Source organism: Erpetoichthys calabaricus, chromosome 5 (assembly GCF_900747795.2).
Source record: "Erpetoichthys calabaricus chromosome 5, fErpCal1.3, whole genome shotgun sequence".
Taxonomy (NCBI): Eukaryota; Metazoa; Chordata; class Cladistia; order Polypteriformes; family Polypteridae; genus Erpetoichthys; species Erpetoichthys calabaricus.
The window spans coordinates 106,304,571-106,325,431 of NC_041398.2; the positions used below are offsets into that span (position 1 = coordinate 106,304,571).

Sequence of the window (20,861 nt, forward strand, 5' to 3'; positions counted from 1 at the left end):
CGTCTCTTATTTACGCAGATCACAAGGTGTGTGAGGCAGAAAACTCAGACTGCACACAAACAGCCTGTCCAGTTTCATGCAGTAACAGTTCTACTTGCTTCATCCAGGGAAACACTACAAACTGTAGTAAGTATACACACAGTGTGCTTAGCTAGAAAAAGTAATAGACAAATGTTGTGCTTTGATTTTGCTAAATCACTTCTGCTAAGAATTTAGGCAAACTAATATTTTAGATATACATTATAAGATCATATAATTTAAATGAGCACAGCATTTATAGAAAATCAATTGCAGTAAATCGCAGTGGCAAAGCCACGGAGGTGGATGAGATCTGCCCAGAAATACTGGGCATTGTTGACACTCCTTTATAATGTTGTATGGTCATCAGGAGTTGTGCCTCTGGGGTGGTGGTCCCCAGTTTTGAAAGTGAGACAGGAGGATGTACTGCAACTATTGGAGGATCACTATCCTCAGCTTCCCTGGAGAAACTCATGCCAGGGTATTAGAAAGGAGAATCCACCCAGTCATGGAATCTCAGATCCAGGAGTAGCAATGTGGATTCCATCCAGGCCGTGGAATGGTGGAGCAGTTCTATACCCTCATGAAAATTCTGGAGGGGGCATCAGAGTACACCCAACCAGTCTACATGTATTTTGTGGACTTAGAGAAGTGTAAGACTGTGTTCCTCAAGGGATTCTGTTAGGGGGTGCTGGGAGAGAGAGTATGAGGTTCCAGGGCCTCTTATAATCCACAGCAAATTATTTTATAATTTGCCAGAGCAGGAATTGACTCATGAAAACACATACAATGAGTGAATTCTGGCATATTCTAAGGTAACTAACATTTTTGTAAACAGAAGTATTTTTAAATCCGATAAGTTATATTTCAAGTTCTTCATACTTTTGTCACCACCATTTGAGGACAGTGCGAATCTGAGCACATCGCTGCTTCTACAAGTTTATAAAACGTAAACCTTGACTTGATTTGTCTACCTGTATTAAATGTCTGTACTCATGGATATACTGTGTATAACCTGTGTTTCATCTTTACCTTCAGGCCACTGTGAACCAATTTCTCTGGAACTTTGTTTGAATCTGCCCTACAATTTAACCAGTTATCCAAACTACTTGGGCCACCAAACACAGAAAGATGCATCTATTAGTTGGGAATCCTCTCTCTTTCCTGCTCTTGTCCAAACAAATTGCTACAAATACCTCATGTTCTTTGCCTGCACTGTTCTTGTACCTAAGTGTGACTTAGACACCCATCAAAGGGTACCTCCATGCAGGTAAATAAAACAAGTTTTTTTTTTTAATTATTTTTGTGGTTAATTTCCTCATCTTTGTCATCCTTTGCTGCAGACTTTAGTGTGAACATTTGGACTATTGGTAGAATTATCCCACTGCATTTATCTTGACATTCAGACATTACACCACACACCTTGTTATCTTTGCTCGTTTGTTCCTCTATGTTTTTAATAAGCTATGTTCAGGAATATACAATTCCAATTTCTGCATAATATCCATCGTATTTACTCTCTTTCATTATTGTAATGTTACATTTGGTATCTCTGACACAGTTACTTTTGAAAGATTTTTTGGGCAGTCTCCACTTTTCCTATTGATCTTTGTTCACATTAGTTACTTTATATATTTTCAGTTGTACCTTCATGACTGCTAAGTATGGCTTAGATTTGATTTATGGATTAGTCACTTTCTTTGTGGAATTTGCACATTCTTTCCATGTCTCCTAGGCTCCCTGTAGGAATTTTGTATTTCTGTATATGTCCCAGAGACATGCGGATTCCATTGATTGACAACTCTAATTTGTCTCTGTATGAAATATAAGTGTGTCCCATGATGGTCTAGCATTCTATTATGGGTTGTTCCCGCTGCTTTGATTTACTTTGGTTTCTTAAGACGTCTATAATAGAACATGTGCTCTGAGAAATTGATAGATAAATAGAGGGATATACTTTCTGTGCCTTTTGTTCTCAGAAAGTTGCTTTCTTCTTGTTCCTTTCCTCAGCAGCTGAGAGGAGTCTTCACTTGATGCATTCTTTGATGACAGGGCACCATTAACCCACTTGGATCTCTGTACCCTCTCCATGTGCCTATTGTCTGCCAGCTGTTCCTCACATTAGAAGAACCATCTGCATTTAAATGTTTACATCATTAATAGGCATATTTGTCTCAATTTAATTCACAGATGTATATCTAATATTACATTTGACATTCACATTCAGTGTATAATGAATAATTTGGTTGTACAAGCTTTTATTCAGTTAGAAGTAACAGGAATACAGCTTTCCCTATTGAAAATGCAGGGCTTCTTGTCTACCAGACCTGCAATAACTCAGATTGCTGGTAGTGGTCCAAATGCAATTTGTTATGTGTGCTGTTTTAAATACCCTTAAGAGAAGTTCCTTAAAGAAAATGGGCATGACCTTGGTAACGGCAATCTTGGTCAAATTCCAAAACTACAAAAAGGAAGATTTCATTCTGTCCACTTTTTTTAAAACATGTTGCTCTTACACATTATTTTTTTAATTCTTGAAAGACTAGAAAGATTTGTAGGGTAGTAAGTAAGGATTGGATGCCTGAAAAGGTTTGCAGTGTAAGGGTAAAATATAACTAGTACTGTAATGTTGTAATGTGGTGGTCATACCCCTCGTAGAGAGCAAACACTTTCCCTGGTAAAACGAATAACTTAAGCTTCTTCATTTAAAAGATGAAACCTAAAGAATTTTCTGTTTAGTGAAACTCATCATCATAAGGTAAAGTTCAACAGTGGAACTATATACTACTTTAATTCTGCACAGAGAAGAAAGACAGAATGCTTTAGCAGTACATATTAGATTTTTATAATTTGCCTATGTAGGACCTTAATTATCCAGTTGAGATTTTTCATGCTCAGCAATGATATTAAACTTTATGACAAGATGTAGAGACGACTGAGTGCCTTAAACTAATCATCCAGCAACAAGGTTTTCTTTATCATTTTTAAATATTTTAATACGTACTCTAAAAGTGCTTTTGTAAATATTTCAAAGTAAACTATATTTGCAAAATGCACTGAGAACAATAAATATAAATAGTAAGGCATGTACAGTATATTTATCACACAAAGTCAAAACAAAGGTTATAAGTTTACCTATAAAATTTTTCAAGAAAAGTCTATAACCTGGCAGAAAGCTAGACTGGGATTTGTACATTAGTTATTAACATATTGTATGAACATTGTGATTTGTTATTGTGTGTACATGTTACATAAAAACATAACCATAAAAATGTTATCGTGCCAGGCTTATTATACATAAGAAGAATGGTATTTTTACTTTTTAATTCTGTGAGCAGTTTTCAAAATAGGATGACAAAGTGGCGACAGTGATTAGTGCTGCAGTATCACAGCTTCAGGAGCGTGGCTCCAAATTCAGGCCAGTTGGCTTGTTCACTGTGTGTGTGAGGATCTGCGCACTGCCTCCCATGTCCATGTGGCCTTTCTCTTAGTACTCTGACATGTCGTCGATATCATAAAGACATGCTGGTTTGCTGACTCTGAACAAAAACCTAATGATAGACTGGCAGTGTGTACGGGGTCATCTGATGAAGGGCAGCAGGTGACGATGAGTAGATAAACATATAATAATTATTAATATTCATCATTCAAAATAATCTCTTTCTTGTTATTTTAACGTGCAGGTTTATATTAAATATTGTAGATTTGTTCTTATAAATGATACACAAAGTTGCCTTAGCTTTAGCAAATATTTTGAATTAATGTATAATAAAGCCTCTTGAGAGAGGCTGGACTTTGTTCCACTCTGGAGTTGCTGTGGGTGAGAGGCGTCGGGCAGGGGTGGGCTTGCTTATGGCCCCCCGGCTCGAGGCCTGTACGTTGTGGTTCTTCCCTTTGGACGAGAGGGTTGTTTCCCTACGCCTTCGAGTTGGGGGAAGGACTCTGACTGTTGTTTGCGCTTATGCGCCGAACAGCAGTTCAGAGTACCCAGCCTTCATGGAATCCCCGGAAGAGGCGCTGCAAGGTGCAGCTCCTGGGGACTCTATCGTCCTGCAGGGAGACTTAAACGCTCACGTCGGCAACGACAGTGAAACCTGGAGAGGCGTGATTGGGAGGAACGGCCTTCCTGATCTAAACTCGAGTGGTGTTCAGTTGTTGGACTTCTGTGCTGGTCATGGATTGTCCATAACGAACCCCATGTTCGAGCATAAGGGTATCCATAAGTGCACTTGGCGCCAGGATGCCCAAGGTCGCAGCTCGACTTTGTAATTGTGTCATCAGATCTGCGACCTTATGTCTTGGACACTCGGGTGAAGAGAGGGGCTGAGCTGTCAACTGATTACCACCTGGTGGTAAGTTGGATCAGATGGTGGGAGAGGCTGCCGGAGAGACCAGGCAGACCCAAACGAATAATGAGGGTCTGCTAGGAACGTCCGGTGGAGGAACCGGTCAGAAAGATCTTTAACTGCCACCTCCAGCAGAACTTCAACCTCATTCCGAGGGAGGCGAAGAACATTGAGTCTGAATGGGCCATGTTCCGAGCCTCCATTGCCAAAGCAGCAGAACGGAGCTGTGGCTGCAAGGTTGTCGGTACCTCTCGTGGCGGCAATCCACGAACCCGGTGGTGGACACCTAAGTTTCAAGAGGCCGTCAAGCTGAAGAAAGAGTACTATCGGGTCTGGTTGACCAGTGGGACTCCAGAGGCAGCTGAGGGGTACCGGCGGGCCAAGCGTGTGGCGTCATCGGCTGTTGCAGAGGCAAAAACTCGGGCATGGGAGGAGGTTGGGGAAGCCATGGAAACGACTTTCAGTCGGCACCAAGAAGGTTCTGGCAAACCGTCAGGCGCCTCAGGAGGGGAAAGCGGTGCTCCACCAACACTGTGTACAGTGGAGATGGGGCCCTGCTGACTTCAACTGTAGACGTTATTGACCAGTGGAAGGAATAATTCGAAGAACTTCTCAATCCCACCAGCATGTCTTCCTTAGAGGAAGCAGAACTGGAGGACTCCGGGGGGGGGGCCCGTCCATAACAGGGGCTGAGATCGCCAAGGTAGTTAAAAAGCTCCAAGGTGGCAGGGCCCCTGGAGTGGACGAGGTTCACCCTGGTTTCCTCAAGGCTCTGGATGTTGTGGGGCTGTCCTGGTTGACACGTCTCTGCAACATCGCATGGACATCAGGGGCAGTGCCTCTGGATTGGCAAACCAGGGTGGTGGTTCCCCTTTTTAAGAAGGGTGACCGGAGGATGTGCTCCAACTATAGGGGGATCACACTCCTCAGCCTCCCCGGTAAGGTCTATTCAGGAGTGCTGGAGAAGAGAGTTCGGTCGATGGTCGAATCTCGGATTCAAGAGGAACAATGCGGATTCTGTCCCGGCCGTGGAACACTGAACCAGCTCTACACCCTGGCCAGGATCCTGGAGGGGGCATGGGAGTTTGCCCAACCAGTCCACATGTGTTTTGTGGATTTGGAGAAGGCATTTGACCGTGTCCTTCGAAGCATCCTGTGGGGTGTGCTCCAAGAGTACGGGATACAAGGCTCGTTGTTACGAGCCATCCAGTCCCTGTACAGGAGGAGCAGGAGCTTGGTCCGCATTGCCGGTAATAAGTCGGACTTGTTTCCTGTTGAGGTTGGACTCCGCCAGGGCTGCCCTTTGTCACCGATTCTGTTCATAAGTTATATGGACAGAATTTCTAGGCGCAGCTAAGGAGGGGAGGGGGTCTTGTTCGGTGACCTCAGAATCTCATCTCTGCTATTTGCGGATGACGTGGTTCTGTTGGCTTCATCGGACAGTGACCTCCAGCTCTCACTGGAGCGGTTCGCAGCGGAGTGCAAAGCAACAGGGATGAGAGTCAGCACCTCTAAATCCGAGGCCATGGTTCTCAGCCGGAAACGGGTGGAATGCTCTCTCCAGGTTGGGAGCACAGTACTGCCTCAAGTGAAGGAGTTCAAGTATCTCGGGGTCTTGTTCACGTGTGAGGGAAGAATGGAGCGGGAGGTTGACAGATGGATCGGTGTGGCATCCGCAGTAATGCGGGCTCTGCAACGGTCTGTCGTGGTGAAGAGAGAGCTGAGCCAAAAGGCGAGGCTGTCAATTTACCAGTCGATCTATGTTCCTACCCTCACCTATGGCCACGAACTTTGGGTAGTGACCGAAAGAGCAAGATCGCGGATACAAGCAGCTGAAATGAGTTTTCTCCGCAGGGTGGCTGGACTTTTCCTTTGAAATAGGGTGAGGAGTTCAGTTATCCGGGAGAGACTTGGAGTAGAGTCGCTGCTCCTCCGTATTGAGAGGAGTCAGTTGAGGTGATTCGGGCATATGGTTAGGATGCCCCCTGGACGCCTCCCTGGGGGGGTGTACCGGGCATGCCCCACTGGGAGAAGGCCACGGGGCAGACCCAGGACACGCTGGAGGGATTATATCTCCCGGTTGGCCCTGGAACGCCCCGGGGTCCTCCCAGAGGAGCTGGAGGAGGTGGCCGGGGAGAGGGAGGTCTGGGCTTCCCTGCTTAGGCTGCTGCCCCCGCGACCCGACCTCGCATAAGCGGTGGATAATGGATGGATGGTATAATAAAGCTGCAGTTTAGGTTTATGTGAGTAGTGTTAGGAAAGTATGGTAGTGCAATGAATTTGGTGTCCTGGTCTTCAATCCCACACCTGTAGAATTCTCCCCATGTCCCCAGGTTTTTTGCATATACCTTGGTTTTCCTCACACATTCCCTAAAATCATATGTGCAAGATTAATTGGAGATTCCAAAATGCCCCCGTGTAGCTGTGTCCTTGAGTAGGCTCTGCCATGGAGTGATGCTCTATCTAGGGCTGTTTCATGTCTAACACCCAGTGCTCCCAGGATAGGCTCCAGCCCCTCGTGATCCAGAATTAAATTATCAGGTTTCAGAATGAGCTTGCCCTGCGGTGGGCTGGCGCCCTGCCCAGGGTTTGTTTCCTGCCTTGCGCTCTGTGTTGGCTGGGATTGGCTCCAGCAGACCCCCATGACCCTGTGTTAGGATATAGCAGGTTGGACGATGACTGACTGACAGAATGAGGTGTGTAGTGTCATGTTGAGCACTGTATGTGGAAACTTTACTGTTCATTTCATATCACATAAAGATTTGTATGTTTAAATGGTCCTATTTTGCATTAAATGTGAAAGTGCTCATTTAAGTAGACCAATTTGTATAATTTTATACAGATGTAAATTTTGTAAGCTTGTGAATTTGAAAGGAATGGCCATATGTCTACTGCAATCTACATAAACACAACAGCATTATTAGGTACAGCAGGACACAGCCTTATCAAGAAAAAATGTTTCATTTGCTAGATAAATTACATTTGTATTACTAAGTTGAATAGTGATAACTATGCGTTACTGGTGAGAGTGTGGGTTTTGAAAGGTTTATCTTTGGGAATGTATATAGTGCCAATAGAGAAATTAGCTATATAAAAGATTTATATATCAGTCTCTATTGGGGTTTTATGAAAAAATGTGTACTGATTTATGTTAAATTACATGGCTATTAACATTTCTATTTACTGTTTCAGTTGCTTTTAATATGTGTTGGCTTTGACCCATCAATAGTGAAAAGTATAATTTTACAATAAACTGAAATTAATTGATTTGTATTGCACATTGTATAAAGAATGTCCTTACAAAGCAATTTAGAAAGCAATTCATAACACAGGTTACCAGTGCCGTATTTATCTAATGGCCTCTCCGGCAAATGCTAACGCGAACAAAAAACAACCAAGTAAGGAGGTAGAATTCCAAAGTTCCTAAAATCAGAAAGATTAAAATGAACTTGGAATGAATGGTACTAAAATGGTATAGTATTTTATTTGTGGCATACCTTCACCATATCTTGTTCTGAATGGCAACACTAGGAAAGCATTCCAAAGCTGAATGTCAGCTAAGCAAGGAAAGACAAGAAAAATCAAAAGTTAAATACAGAGGACGCAGAAATTTCAGACCTTGAGCAGTTCTTCAGGTCAATATGTTGCTGAGTCTGAAAAGTTACATCTACTCTATGTATATAAAATCCTAAGCCTAAAAGTGCAACGATTTTATGTGACTTTTTATGTTACTTTTTTGTCATGCTTTAAATCAGGCTTATTTTAAAACCTACATACTGTTGTGCTTGAAAGTTTGTGAACCCTTTAGAATTTTCTAAATTTCTGCATAAATATGACCTAAAACATCATCAGATTTTAACTCAAGTCCTAAAAGTAGATAAAGAGAAACCAGTTAAACAAATGAGACAAAAATATTATACTTGGTCATTTATTTATTGAGGAAAATGATCGAATATTACATATTTGTGAGTGGCAAAAGTATGTGAACCTCTAGGATCAGCAGTTAGTTTGAAGGTGAAATTAGAGTCAGGTGTTTTCAATCAATGGGATGACAATCAGGTGTGAGTGGGCACCCTGTGTTATTTAAAGAACAGGGATCTATCAAAGTTTGATCTTCACAACACATGTTTGTGGAAGTGTATCATGACACGAACAAAGGAGATTTCTGAGGACCTCAGAAAAAGAGTTGTTGATGCTCATCAGGCTGGAAAAGGTTACAAAACCATCTCTAAAGAGTTTGGACTCCTCCAATCCACAGTCAGACAGATTGTGTACAAATGGAGGAAATTCAAGACCATTGTTACCCTCCCCAGGAGTGGTCGACCAACAAAGATCACTCCAAGAGCAAGGCGTGTAATAGTCGGCGAGGTCACAAAGGACCCCAGGGTAACTTCTAAGCAACTGAAGGCCTCTCTCACATTGGCTAATGTTCATGTTCATGAGTCCACTATCAGGAGAACACTGAACAACCATGGTGTGCATGGCAGGGTTGCAAGGAGAAAGCCACTGCTCTCCAAAAAAATATTGCTGCTCATCTGCAGTTTGCTAAAGATCACATGGACAAACCAGAAGGCTATTGGAAGAATGTTTTGTGGATGGATAAGACCGAAATAGAACTTTTTGGTTTAAATGAAAAGTGTTATGTTTGGAGAAAGGAAAACACTGCATTCCAGCATAAGAACCTTATCCCATCTGTGAAACATGGTGGTGGTAGTATCATGGTTGGGGCCTGTTTTACTGCATCTGGGCCAGGACGGCTTGCCTTTATTGATGGAACAATAAATTTTGAATTATATCAGAGAATTCTAAAGGAAAATGTCAGGACATCTGTCCATGAACTGAATCTCAAGAGAAGGTGGGTCATGCAGCAAGACAACGACCCTAAGCACACAAGTCGTTCTACCAAAGAATGGTTAAAGAAGAATAAAGTTAATGCTTTGGAATGGCCAAGTCAAAGTCCTGACCTTAATGCAATCGAAATGTTGTGGAACGACCTGAAGCAAGCAGTTAATGTGAGGAAACTCACCAACATCCCAGAGTTGAAGCTGTTCTGTATGGAGGAATGGGCTTAAATTCCTCCAAGCCAGTGTGCAGGACTGATCAACAGTTACCGGAAACGTTTAGTTGCAGTTATTGCTGCAAAGGGGGGTCACACCAGATACTGAAAGCAAAGGTTCACATACTTTTGCCACTCACAAATATGTAATATTCGATCATTTTCCTTAATAAATAAATGACCAAGTCTAATATTTTTGTCTCATTTGTTTAACTGGTTTCTCTTTGTCTACTCTTAGGACTTGAGTGAAAATCTGATGATGTTTTAGGTCGTATTTATGCAGAAATATAGAAAATTCTAAAGGGTTCACAAACTTTCAAGCACAACTGTATATATGTTTGGTATCATTCTTTTCAGAATTTGTCGAACTTTAATGTGATGTTTTTAGATTTTCAGATTCTTATTCCATTTTTAAATTATAAACTAAAAAAATATCAAGAACTCGCATCCCACGAGACGAGACTTTGTGCCAACAGATTTAGCTACGCCCGGGGCCAGAAATAAAAGACAGAGTAGGACAGCTTCTGTACAGGCTTTTAAATGTTCGAAGCGTATTGCGAGATGCAGATCACAGAGCACTGCAGGCGCAAGCCAGCAGCTGATCGAGCAAAGAGGAGGAAAAAAAAAACTTTGTTTCCCATCACCGTTTAAGAGTGGGTTTCGGAGGAGCGACCGTGTCTCCTTGGGGTGCATTCAGCCCCCCTCTTCACAACGCGAGTAGCAGAGACGTGAAGTGGCTGGTGCGTAGCAAAGGCCAGAGGGGTTGGTGAGCGAAGCAAGCCAGGGGATAAGCCCCCTAGTGAGAAATACTGTATATTTTAAAAGAACTTGAAGAAGAAAGGTAAAAATGACTAAAGAAAATTAACCTTGCCTTTTATCAGTTTCTCAAAATTTTATACATTACTTTAAAACTTATTATGTTGTTTACTAACTTTACAATTTCTAATCACTCGAATGTAATATATGTTTACTATTTTATAAGAGTCACATGCAGGTTCTCAAGTTAGACAGTATGAGCATTCTGGTGTGCTTTCTTAGCAGAACTTATGCAACATAAAGAATGATTAAAATCATGTGAATTGTGAATTTCCCCTTGGGATTAAGAGAAAAGCCAAGCAAAATGACACCTTTTATTGGCTAACTAGAAAGATTACAATATGCAAGCTTTCGAGGCAACTCAGGCCCCTTCTTCAGGCAAGATGTAATCATGATAAAGAAGAAGTGTTTGAACAAGGGGCCTGAGTTGCCTCGAAAGCTTGCATATTGTAATCTTTCTAGTTAGCCAATAAAAGGTGTCATTTTGCTTGGCTTTTCTCTACATTCATAATGGCTAACACGGTACAACACCCTAGTACCCTTGGGATTAATAAAGTATCTATCAATCTATCTATCTAAAATGAATTATATTAATAGTCTATCACTGGCTTTGATTATAGCAACCTCTCGTAAATGTATCTTTTAAACGTGGTGGAAGAAAGAGAAATAAAATAATAATGATGAAGGAGATAAAACCAAAGTACTTCAAGCACAGCCCTCCAAAGTATAATGTAATATTATGCTAATGGAACAGGGTTATTGAAAAGGAGACAGCTATTAGAGCAAATGTTTGAAGCCGAGACTAAAGTCACATAGAGTGATGACTGCACAAAGATCTCCTATTGTGTTTTCCTTCCATCTGTCTTATAAGTGAGGAAGACAGAAGTTTTGAGGTAAGGTAGTTATTTTCAATAATCATGGCACTGGAGAGTGGGAACATGTTGCATGTTGATTAGCACAGTAATAATTCTACTGTACTCTGAACATGTGACAGTAATGACACGAGAAATCTTTACATTTTAAGGTCTGAAGGAACTGAAGCCTAACCCAGCAGCATTAGTTGTAAATCAAAAACTACTGTAGACACAGCAACAGTTCATATCAGAACAACTATTAATTGTTCAAACACTTATACACACACACATACATAACACATCCCTATTGTAAAATATAACAGTATGACATGAATAATGAACAACATCTAGCTATTTCCCCAATAAGAATTAATGGAAACCATTTGTTGCTTATTTACCCATTACTAAAACATTGTAACCTAAAAGTAAAAGGTAAAACATTATAATGTGCAGGTAATTTAATAAATTAATAATAAATAGGTATGTGTCAGTTGATCAGTTAGTTAAAGGAATAGTTTTTCTTAGCCTTAAATGCCAAAGAGTGTTGTTTGTTGTGGCTGGAGGCTTGAGGTGGATTGTAGTTTAACTGGGCAAAGAAATTATTGGCATTTTCATTGACTCCATAATTTGATTTTCCTAAAAAAATGTGCAACATGCTTTTGACGATGAAAAGTTGTAGGATGAGACATTGTCACCAGCGGTTAGTTTTGCATATTCAGAATAGGCTATTGAGGGGTGTCATGAAATGGACTACCTACATATACAAACATGACATTTTACCTACTAGTGTGCATTATATCAGCATGCATGGCTGCCACATGCCAGAATTAGTATTTCAAAAGAAGTATTCATGCACCAGTGTGGAGTAAGTAAATGCTTCTTCCCAGTCGCTCTCTTTATTATTTATTTATTTATTTATTTTAGCTCTGGTTGATGATTGTTCCAGTCAGTGGGCCTTTGAAACTGGACTTGACTTTTTTGACTGACAGGGAAGCAGTAAAGCAAAACATTTATGTGAAGGAGAAAGACAGATTAGAAAGTGCCAGCAAAAGACTTTTTTGATACTTGGACTTTGGAAGTGCTTATTCTGGGATAGGGTGTCACACAGAGGTGTATCCCATTACCATGTTTGGGATTTTGTGATACTTAAAAGGCTAAATTTAACTCCTTTTGAATGCTTGTTCTCAAAAAATAAATTTTAAACTTCAAGCCCAATGCAGGCAAATGGCTACGTAATACATGCATTTTCAGCCATTTTTACCTTGAGTGGAGATTCTTTCATAAACAATGTGAAAATGCTAGTGTGGGCAAAGATAGTTTTGTTAAAAATGCCATTTTGATATGTAAACATAGTAGAGTGGATGTAGCCTTAGAAGAGTGTGCTTCCTAAGGCAGGCAGAACACAGATGAGTTTGATTATGTCATCTTCACTTGACTTGGAGTTGGCCAGAAACTGGCCACAACCAACTGGTCAAGAAGGTGTTGAGTCATTTTTTCCTGTTGTTTATGTTTTCACCATTTTGTTAATTTTATTTTAAAATGTTCTCATTACTTCTGTGACTTTTTTTTGGGCATGGCCATTTTGTGGATGTGGCACATTGCCAGGTTACACTATGCCAAACATGGTATTGTCACAGCTGTATAACAAACAAGGCTGTAGGAAGTGAGTGAACATTAAGACACTGAAAGAATGACTTAGTAGCACACTAGAGCAAAAATTGGCTTACTTAAATTTTTTTACCTGTAACAGTGGATATGCAATATGTCTGTGTTGGTGCTGTCTCCTCAAAATCAGCTTCAGAATTTCTCACCCATTACATAGTCTCTTCTTCCTTCTACCGTCTGGAAAAGGGTTTCAAAGTTTCTCCGCTGTTTCTGCAAAAGTGAGTAACAGTTTTATACCGCAGGCCTTCAGAATTGTGAATGCATAAAAAGGTCTCGTTCCTGTCTAACCACGTGACACTGCAGTGTATTCCCTTTCACACTATACTGTTAACATTGCTGCATTGTCTATTCATGGTATTGTTTCTGTCACAACTTGCACTTTGCTGTATGTTGCTATATGTTGCACCGTCGCTCATGGAGATACGCCGTCTTATCTCACTTTGTACGTCTACATAGTTGCTGATGACAATAAAGTAGCCTTGACCCTGACCTCGAAATGTAAAAACTACATCAACAGTTTTTCGCCCAACTCTTAATTTTATAGTTCATGCATCTTCCACCAGACTGGTGCTTCAACATGAGCTTTTTTTCCAAGCTACTTATCTTTTACCACCAGCGCAGGGTGAGATTTGCAAGGGACCCAATTATTTAAAATTAAGATTATGAGATTACTCGGTCAGACAATTATGCTACTGTTTATTCTTTAAAATATTAAACATTGTGATTCAATTCTGCAATACATGGTTACTTTGACTGAAGTCAAAACAGAAATCACATCTCTAAAGCCAAAATACTATCATTTTATTTTACGCCTAATAAGAAAAAATGTTGACTTATGTTATTTTTTTAGTTCATCCATTTTTTTTTAATGTGAACATGGATTTCAAATATTTCAGCAGTTTTACACAGTAAGGATAGCAAAGTTACCGAACATAACAAACACATGGGAACACTGACTACACTTGGCTCTGTGTGAGCTTTTGTGAGAGATATTTCACACTTCTCAAAAGATTACAGTATCTTTCTTTTTTATGCTCAGAGTTATTATACACAACACTTACACTAGACCATTAATACATTACCTTCCCATCTACCATCACTTTACTGAAGAGAGTCACATTATAAACCAACAATATTACATCAATATCATCCAATATTTATTTTACTTACATTACTTGAAACCTATACTGTTTCTCTTAAAAAAAATTCCTGTTAAATACTGTAATGGCATTTAGGTCAGGTGGCTCTTGTAAGTGAAGGTAAGAGCAGGAATGTCTTTGAGGTAACGTGGTGGTGTCTCATGAATTCTTTGGCATTTTCTGGTAGTGTACATCTCCATTGAATGGAGTTATAGAATTAAAAGGGCAGACATTCCTGACTGGTACTTTTCCATCTGCATAGAGTTATGCAAGCTGCTGATATGGTTATAGTACATTTATCTCAGATATTTTACAATTCTTGTGGACCTTTTAATAATTCTGGTTATGGATTTTTCTAATTGCTGTAAAATGATAAGCTGCATTAATATAAATGCAGTGATTGATTGAAAAGAAATCTCAAGAGTAAAAGTTGACCTGTACAGTATGGTTAGAAAAGTAGACAGAAAAAATCTGAATGAATGATTCGTAAAAAAAATGGCCTTTATTTGGAACTCTAAAAATTGGTTCTTTAGTTATGCTTGTTTTTTCTTTTTCCATATCTTTGGTACTGGTTAATCTTGATACTGGTTATTAATAAAGTCAAAAATTTTCCTAAAATGTTATCATACATGCAAACACCATAAAAGACAGTACATGTAATAATCCTAAGTTTGTATCAAATGTTTTTTTCAGGACACTGTGCAAAAATTCCAAGGAACGTTGTGAATCAGTTCTGGGCATAGTCGGGCTCCAGTGGCCTGAGCACATAGACTGCACACAGTTTCCAGAGGAGAATGCAGACAATACCAGCTGTCTCATGCCTGATCAAGATGTGGAGGGTAAGACTTGATTGTTTTTATCATGTTGCCCAGTAGGGTGTTATGCATTTGTAAAAGTACAGGAAAACATTTCTAAATATTAATTATAGAATGTTGTTTTTAGAAATTGTCCATAGACTTGCAAAAAACAAACACAGTATACATAAACATTGTCATAGTTGGGTAGAGAGGGATTTTGAGTTTGAATGCCCCCCTCGATATATTTTTTATTTATTATACGTGGCTTCGCCCACGTATTAGTGAAACAGGACAGTGAAGAGGGCCCCGTCTCTACTCCTGACGTCACTCTTCCCCCTCCCCTCGGACCGTAGCCTCTGTCTCGGATTAGCGCAAATATATCACTCCTGTAAGCTGTGATATTGGCGCTTGGTTGGCGCTGATCCAACACAGACTTACAAGGAGGCACATGTAAAATAAACCAAAGAACTTTTAATTTTTTCAACTGGAGGGCACGTCTTTCCCGTAATCCCCCCAGCCACAACACAGTCCCAAAATACAAAGAAAAACACCCCAAATCACACTCTTCTTCCACTCCTCCCAGTGCAGCTTTGTCATCCTCCTCCTCCTCTCAACTCTGGCACCCTGAGTAGTGGCTGCAGGCTCCTCTTATAGCCCACCCGGAAGTGCTGCAGGTGCTCTTTGACCTACTTCTGGCTGCACTTCCGGGTGTGGCTGCACTCCGGCCCAGACGGGCTCGTTAAGCCATGCAGCTCTATGCAGCTCCCTCTGACAGAGGCCAATGAAGATGAGCTCCGGTGTTCCACGAAAGTGGCCTCGATGCAACCCAGGGGGGCTGCCAACAAAGGTTCCAAGGGACGTAGCATAGCTCCCATGGCTGTTCCCCGGATCTAGTGACAAAAGGGCGTCCCGGCCAGGCATGGGTCTGGGTCGTCCACCACAACGTGAATTATGATTCTTAGCGCAAAGAGAGAAGTCACAAAATCAACCGGAATGTTCAAGCAAATTACAGAAAAAAAAACAGATCTAAATCCATTAAGTAGTTCTCTCATTCACTAACTAATCAGAGTTAAGGTTATGTACCACGGCAGACGCATGAGTGAGGAGGGCCCCGACCCCTCTCCCTGCAGCCCAATGAGTCTCTCTCGGATTTGCGCTAATAAATTGGTACCACAAGCAAAATATGATACGTAGCACGATAAGAAAGTCGCAAAATCAGCGGAATGTTCAAGCAAATTATAGAAAAAAACCCGATCTAAACCTGTTAAGTAGTTCTCTCATGAAAAGTGAACAGACATACAAATGGGTCTTAAAAACTATAAGAAATTTCGCGTTTGGACCATTTTTAAAACCGTTTCTTAACAAGCACCTATGGGTCAAGGGTAACATACATCCCAAATTTCAAGTCCCAAGTCCTCATGGTTCGGGAGATTTCGTGATGAGTGAGTCATTGGTATTTGGTGTTTATATTTCCAACGAAGGATCGTAGATGAAATTATGTTACATGCAACATCTCATCCCCTCTGAAATTAACTCCATGCTTAATGCAAACACAGAAAAACAACTGGTAATAAGACCGTCAGGATTCAGTTCTAGGCCCATGGCTGTTTTTAATTTACAATGTGTAAATGAAAGTTGGTTAAATATACCAATATACCATATTGTCCACAAAATCATAATACAGGAACCTGGAAAATGAGGTTTTAGGCATGTATACTTTTTAATATTGAATGCAAATCAACTGGACTCTTTACACATAAGAAGGAGAGAGCCTAAATATAATTATACATTAAGACTGTCTGGAGAATGAATGTACAGTATGCGTTATAACAAAACTTGGGAGTCATTCTGGAATGATGTTCCAAAACACTTGAACATTAGAGAAAATCAGCAGTTAACTTGACTTCTAATGTTGGTTTAAACTCTTGAAACCCACAGCTGTTATGGCATAACATCAACAGCCCGAGAGTCTGAGGTGAATCCGGAATCAGGGATGAGTTTACTGTTCATTCAACCGTTAGTAAGGCCCTTGCCCTAAACAGCCCTTCTTGTGTCTGATCTTTTTGTAATCAAAAAAATGCAGTGCCTTTTTGGTTATATAAAACTGCTCTGCAAGACCTTTGAGTTGTTTGTTTAGATGCTTGAAAAGGGCATTGTCTTACATAGTAGTTACTGCATTGTATATTATTTCTAGTTCTAGCTACTATATATTTACTACTGCTTACTACAACTGGATTGACCCTTCTGTTTTTGTACGGTTGTAGTAGCTATAACATACACACATTTTCTTCCTTAATATAAACATCCATGTGGGAAAAAGAAAACTACATACCTTAGATAGGTTATGTGAATACCAGCAAAAAACACACACTTTTGGAATGATTATCTTATATTTGCATCACTACATCAAACTGCTTATAGATGAAATGCAAGGTTTTCTTGGTACTGCAAAAATGCCTGAATTTAATTTTTACTCTCAGTTTTTTCCTACAGTTTATGTAACACACATATATTTAAATGTACTGTTTAAAAAGTGTACATTGTTGTCATTAAGATTTATTTTGCCCCTCATTAGATTCTCGCAGAAACTGATAGTTCATCACTTCTAAATGTTTTTGTGGCTGGCTGCTATTTATAAATGTAGGAAACCATTGCCTTAGTGGACTCGTGTTCTGCAAACACAGACAAGGGCAAAGGCATCTTTGATTTGAATCACTCCTTTTTTTTTGTACTATTTGCATACGACTTTAGAAGTATTATACTGTAGATCCCATAAACGATTATCATTCTAGGATGAAGCCGACATGTAGAAAGCAGCGCAAAACGAATGACAAATGTCCCATTTCTAATCAAGGTCAGACCACCTACCTGTCATAAAGTATTTATTCATCTTAATTACTGTAGTACAAGCTTTCACCTTGGAGAAGTGCCCTTTAAAAGAATGAAACTCGCATTGTTCGATATTTTAGTACTCTTCCTGTCATGAGAAAATGCAATAAATGTATAATATACTTAATGTTTCTTTCTTATAACACCTTTCATTGTAAACAGTAATTAATTCTGAGAAACAAATATTATTAAATGCATCAAACAGTGCAACAAATGTACTGTGTGTATATTTTGTATCTAGTTGTTCCAACTGCCCTCCATAATGCTAAGGAAACCAACTTTTATCAGAAGCATGTTTTTTATTTACTAAAACACAAGGTTGTTGATTATACATAGAAAACAAAACACCAAAAGAAATAATTGTGAAACTGTCTTTTGTTCCATTCATCATGCCTTCAGTGGTCTTTGACTGTTCCATTTGGTGTTTTCACACCTTCCAATGTAACACAACACTCCTTTCTTTCTTTCTTTCTTTCTTTCTTTCTTTCTTTCTTTCTTTCTTTCTTTCTTTCTTTCTTTCTTTCTTTCTTTCTTACTGTCTAATTTCTCTTGTCTTTCACCAGTGAGTGTTCTTCCAGCTTACCTCCCAACTCCAGCCTCAGTGTAGCACTAGAAGGCGTTAAAACCTATAATTGTTATGATCAGCATTTTCTGACTTGTTTGGTGCCTTTCTGGGGTTTCTTAGTAAAAGTATATGCCTGCTCCAGGATTTTTTTAACCCAAGGAATTCAAATCTTATATTTTATTTTGAAATATTTATGCATTATCCTGTAAAACTGTTATTATTTATTATAAGCCTTGCCATTCTTTGTACAGTTGCCATAGCAAAGTTACCTATTTATTAGCATTTGAACCCAGCGAAAGAGCTTAGTATTTCATATTTCTTGACTTTGATTCTTGGATAGTGTACTGGGCTTGATGACAGATCTTTTTTTTTTTTTGTTCTTTATTTTACCTTTTACAATTCCTTGTATTAGGAATTTGTTAGTTATCGCATACCCCTTGGGGTCAGAGCGCAGGGTCAGCCATTGTACAGCACCCCTGGAGCAATTACAGGTTAAGGGTCTTGCTCAAACGCCCAGCAGAGTAGGATCTTTTTTTGGCTTTGATGGGGATTCGAACTGGCAACCTTCTGGATACCAGCACGGATCCTTAGCCTCAGAGCCATCCCCCTGCCCCTTTGGCACAACATTTGGTCCTCTCTTATTAAAATTCTGTCACTCTGTTAAGGCAGGCAGCTTGGAGGAGAGTCCTGGGAATTGTGTTTGGCTGACACTCGGGTCTGAAGGAAGTGGTCACTCCGGCTGATCGGTTTGTAGGAGTTGGAGTGACCAGCAGTATGGAGGGAGTCAAGGAGGTTTGGGAGGGTAAGCCTCAGCGTGTGCGCCCTGGCCATTGGGGAACCCAAGTCTCGGTCCGGTGGGAACTCTATGGAGCCAGGGGACAGAAGGCAACCGGACCAGAAGTGAGGTCAGCTGCACCTGCTGATAGGGCGACTCCCCTGGTGCAGGGCCCGTATGGGAGAAGCAGGGGAGCCTACGGAGGAGGCACCGGGTTTTTATAAAGGACCACTTCCAGCCTGTTGATTTTAACCTCATTTTAATTGGATTTATTTATTTAGATTATTTTAACCTCCACTTGTCGTTTTTATGGATTATTTATTTATGTACTGTTTTTGAAGCACTGCACTTTGGACACGGTTTTGGTTTTGTTTGATTCTTTTTAATAAAAGCACTTGTTCACTTTTTGCACCATTCCCTTGCTCAGTTTGATTTGTCCCCCTCTTCCAGTTCATCTGGTTACATTACCAACGGTGTTGGGTTCGAAGTCTCCCAAATCTGGAAAAGGAAGCGTGGAGCAGGATCTTCACCATCACAAGACAATTCCCTGTTCATTTAGCATATTGTATGATTATTACCAAGTCACAACAACAAATGTTTAATAACATCTGAGTTTATTTGCCAGGCCCTGCTTTTACCCATGGCCAGTTTCACACCACGTTTTCCAGATTTACATTGAAACCCTGGTTAAACGTACAGGTACTTGCGGGTTACACACAGGGGAATATTTTCGCTGACAATAACGTTTATGCAACAAATTGTGTTTTCCAACAATTATTATAGACGTCGGTATACTACATTACTTGACGGCCACACTTCACACATACTGACTTACATGTGCCCTGCATTTCCCTTCTTATCCAATATGTGCTGTTAACCTGATCATGTTACATTTTGTATTATAAATATTCATACTGTTGTAAGTAACTATAATAACATCCCATACGAATCATGTTACTATTCTAATATTGAGTCCTCTCACAAGTCACTTCTTATTAAAATAATCTCCTTTCTTACTGTAACATGCAATGTCCTTCTCTCCCTCTTCATCATTTCATTAACGCTTTTATTCTTGTGAAATTTTTGCAAGCACGATTTGCTAGTTTAAAGATAAACTGCCAATATACCCCCAGTGTGGGTTTCTTTTTTGTGGATGACCCCTGATGGAACTATCTCTTGCTTTGTTCTGACGGTGCCTGCTGTACAGGAAAGGCCATAACTGAATAAAATCAAATATCTGATACCTTATTCAGGGCTGGTTCTTGCTAAACTGACAGAATATGTCCTGGCACCTGCAACCTTATAATGGAAAAAGTAGGTTCAGAAAATAGATGGAGCGGTGTACATTTGAATACATTTCCATATTTTTAATTTGTTTGTGCAATAATTATTTGTTGAAACTGCCTTATGTTTATATATAATACACTACCGTGGTTGTTCATTTGTCTGTCCAGGATTTTAAATCACCTGTAGCTCGCAAACCGTTTGAACTATTGACCTGAAATTTGGTACACATACAGTACACTACGCGACATCTACTACCCGCTTTCGGGGTGATGATCGACCTCCAAGGTTATTCCTCTGTTTATTTTATTGTAGAATCATCTCTCAGCAGTGGCCAGGAGGGCAGCCATATGGCGCATGCGTATGGGCGCCGTTTTCATTCCCTACCACCTTTGCTGTCACTTCCCTACCTCTTCATATCTTAAATCATTCTTGAGGCAGATTGAAGACTTAAGTGCCAGCTTAACTGAAAAATTAAAGAAAAAGTACTAAGTAATTGCAATATAAACACTGAGTTAATCAATTTTAACGTCAAAAGATGCCAACTAAAGAAGAGAAGAAGCAGGCCGCCAGGGTGGAGAAAAGAAGAGCTGCTCAGAAAGCAGCAAGCGCATCAAACTCTGAGCAAATGAATGCTAAACGTACAGAGAAAAAGTA

General features: G+C 40.1%; 1 protein-coding gene across 2 annotated transcripts in view; it reads left to right on the top strand.

Annotated features, from left to right (window-relative positions):
- corin (corin, serine peptidase) overlaps window positions 1-20,861 on the top strand; it is a 215,654-nt gene that overhangs the window by 159,083 nt on the left and 35,710 nt on the right. For both annotated transcript variants that reach the window (XM_051928354.1, XM_051928355.1), the window contains exons 10-12: window positions 19-126; window positions 1,057-1,288; window positions 14,588-14,733. In XM_051928354.1, the coding sequence (XP_051784314.1) occupies window positions 19-126; window positions 1,057-1,288; window positions 14,588-14,733 (486 nt within the window). The remainder of the gene's footprint in view (window positions 1-18; window positions 127-1,056; window positions 1,289-14,587; window positions 14,734-20,861) is intronic.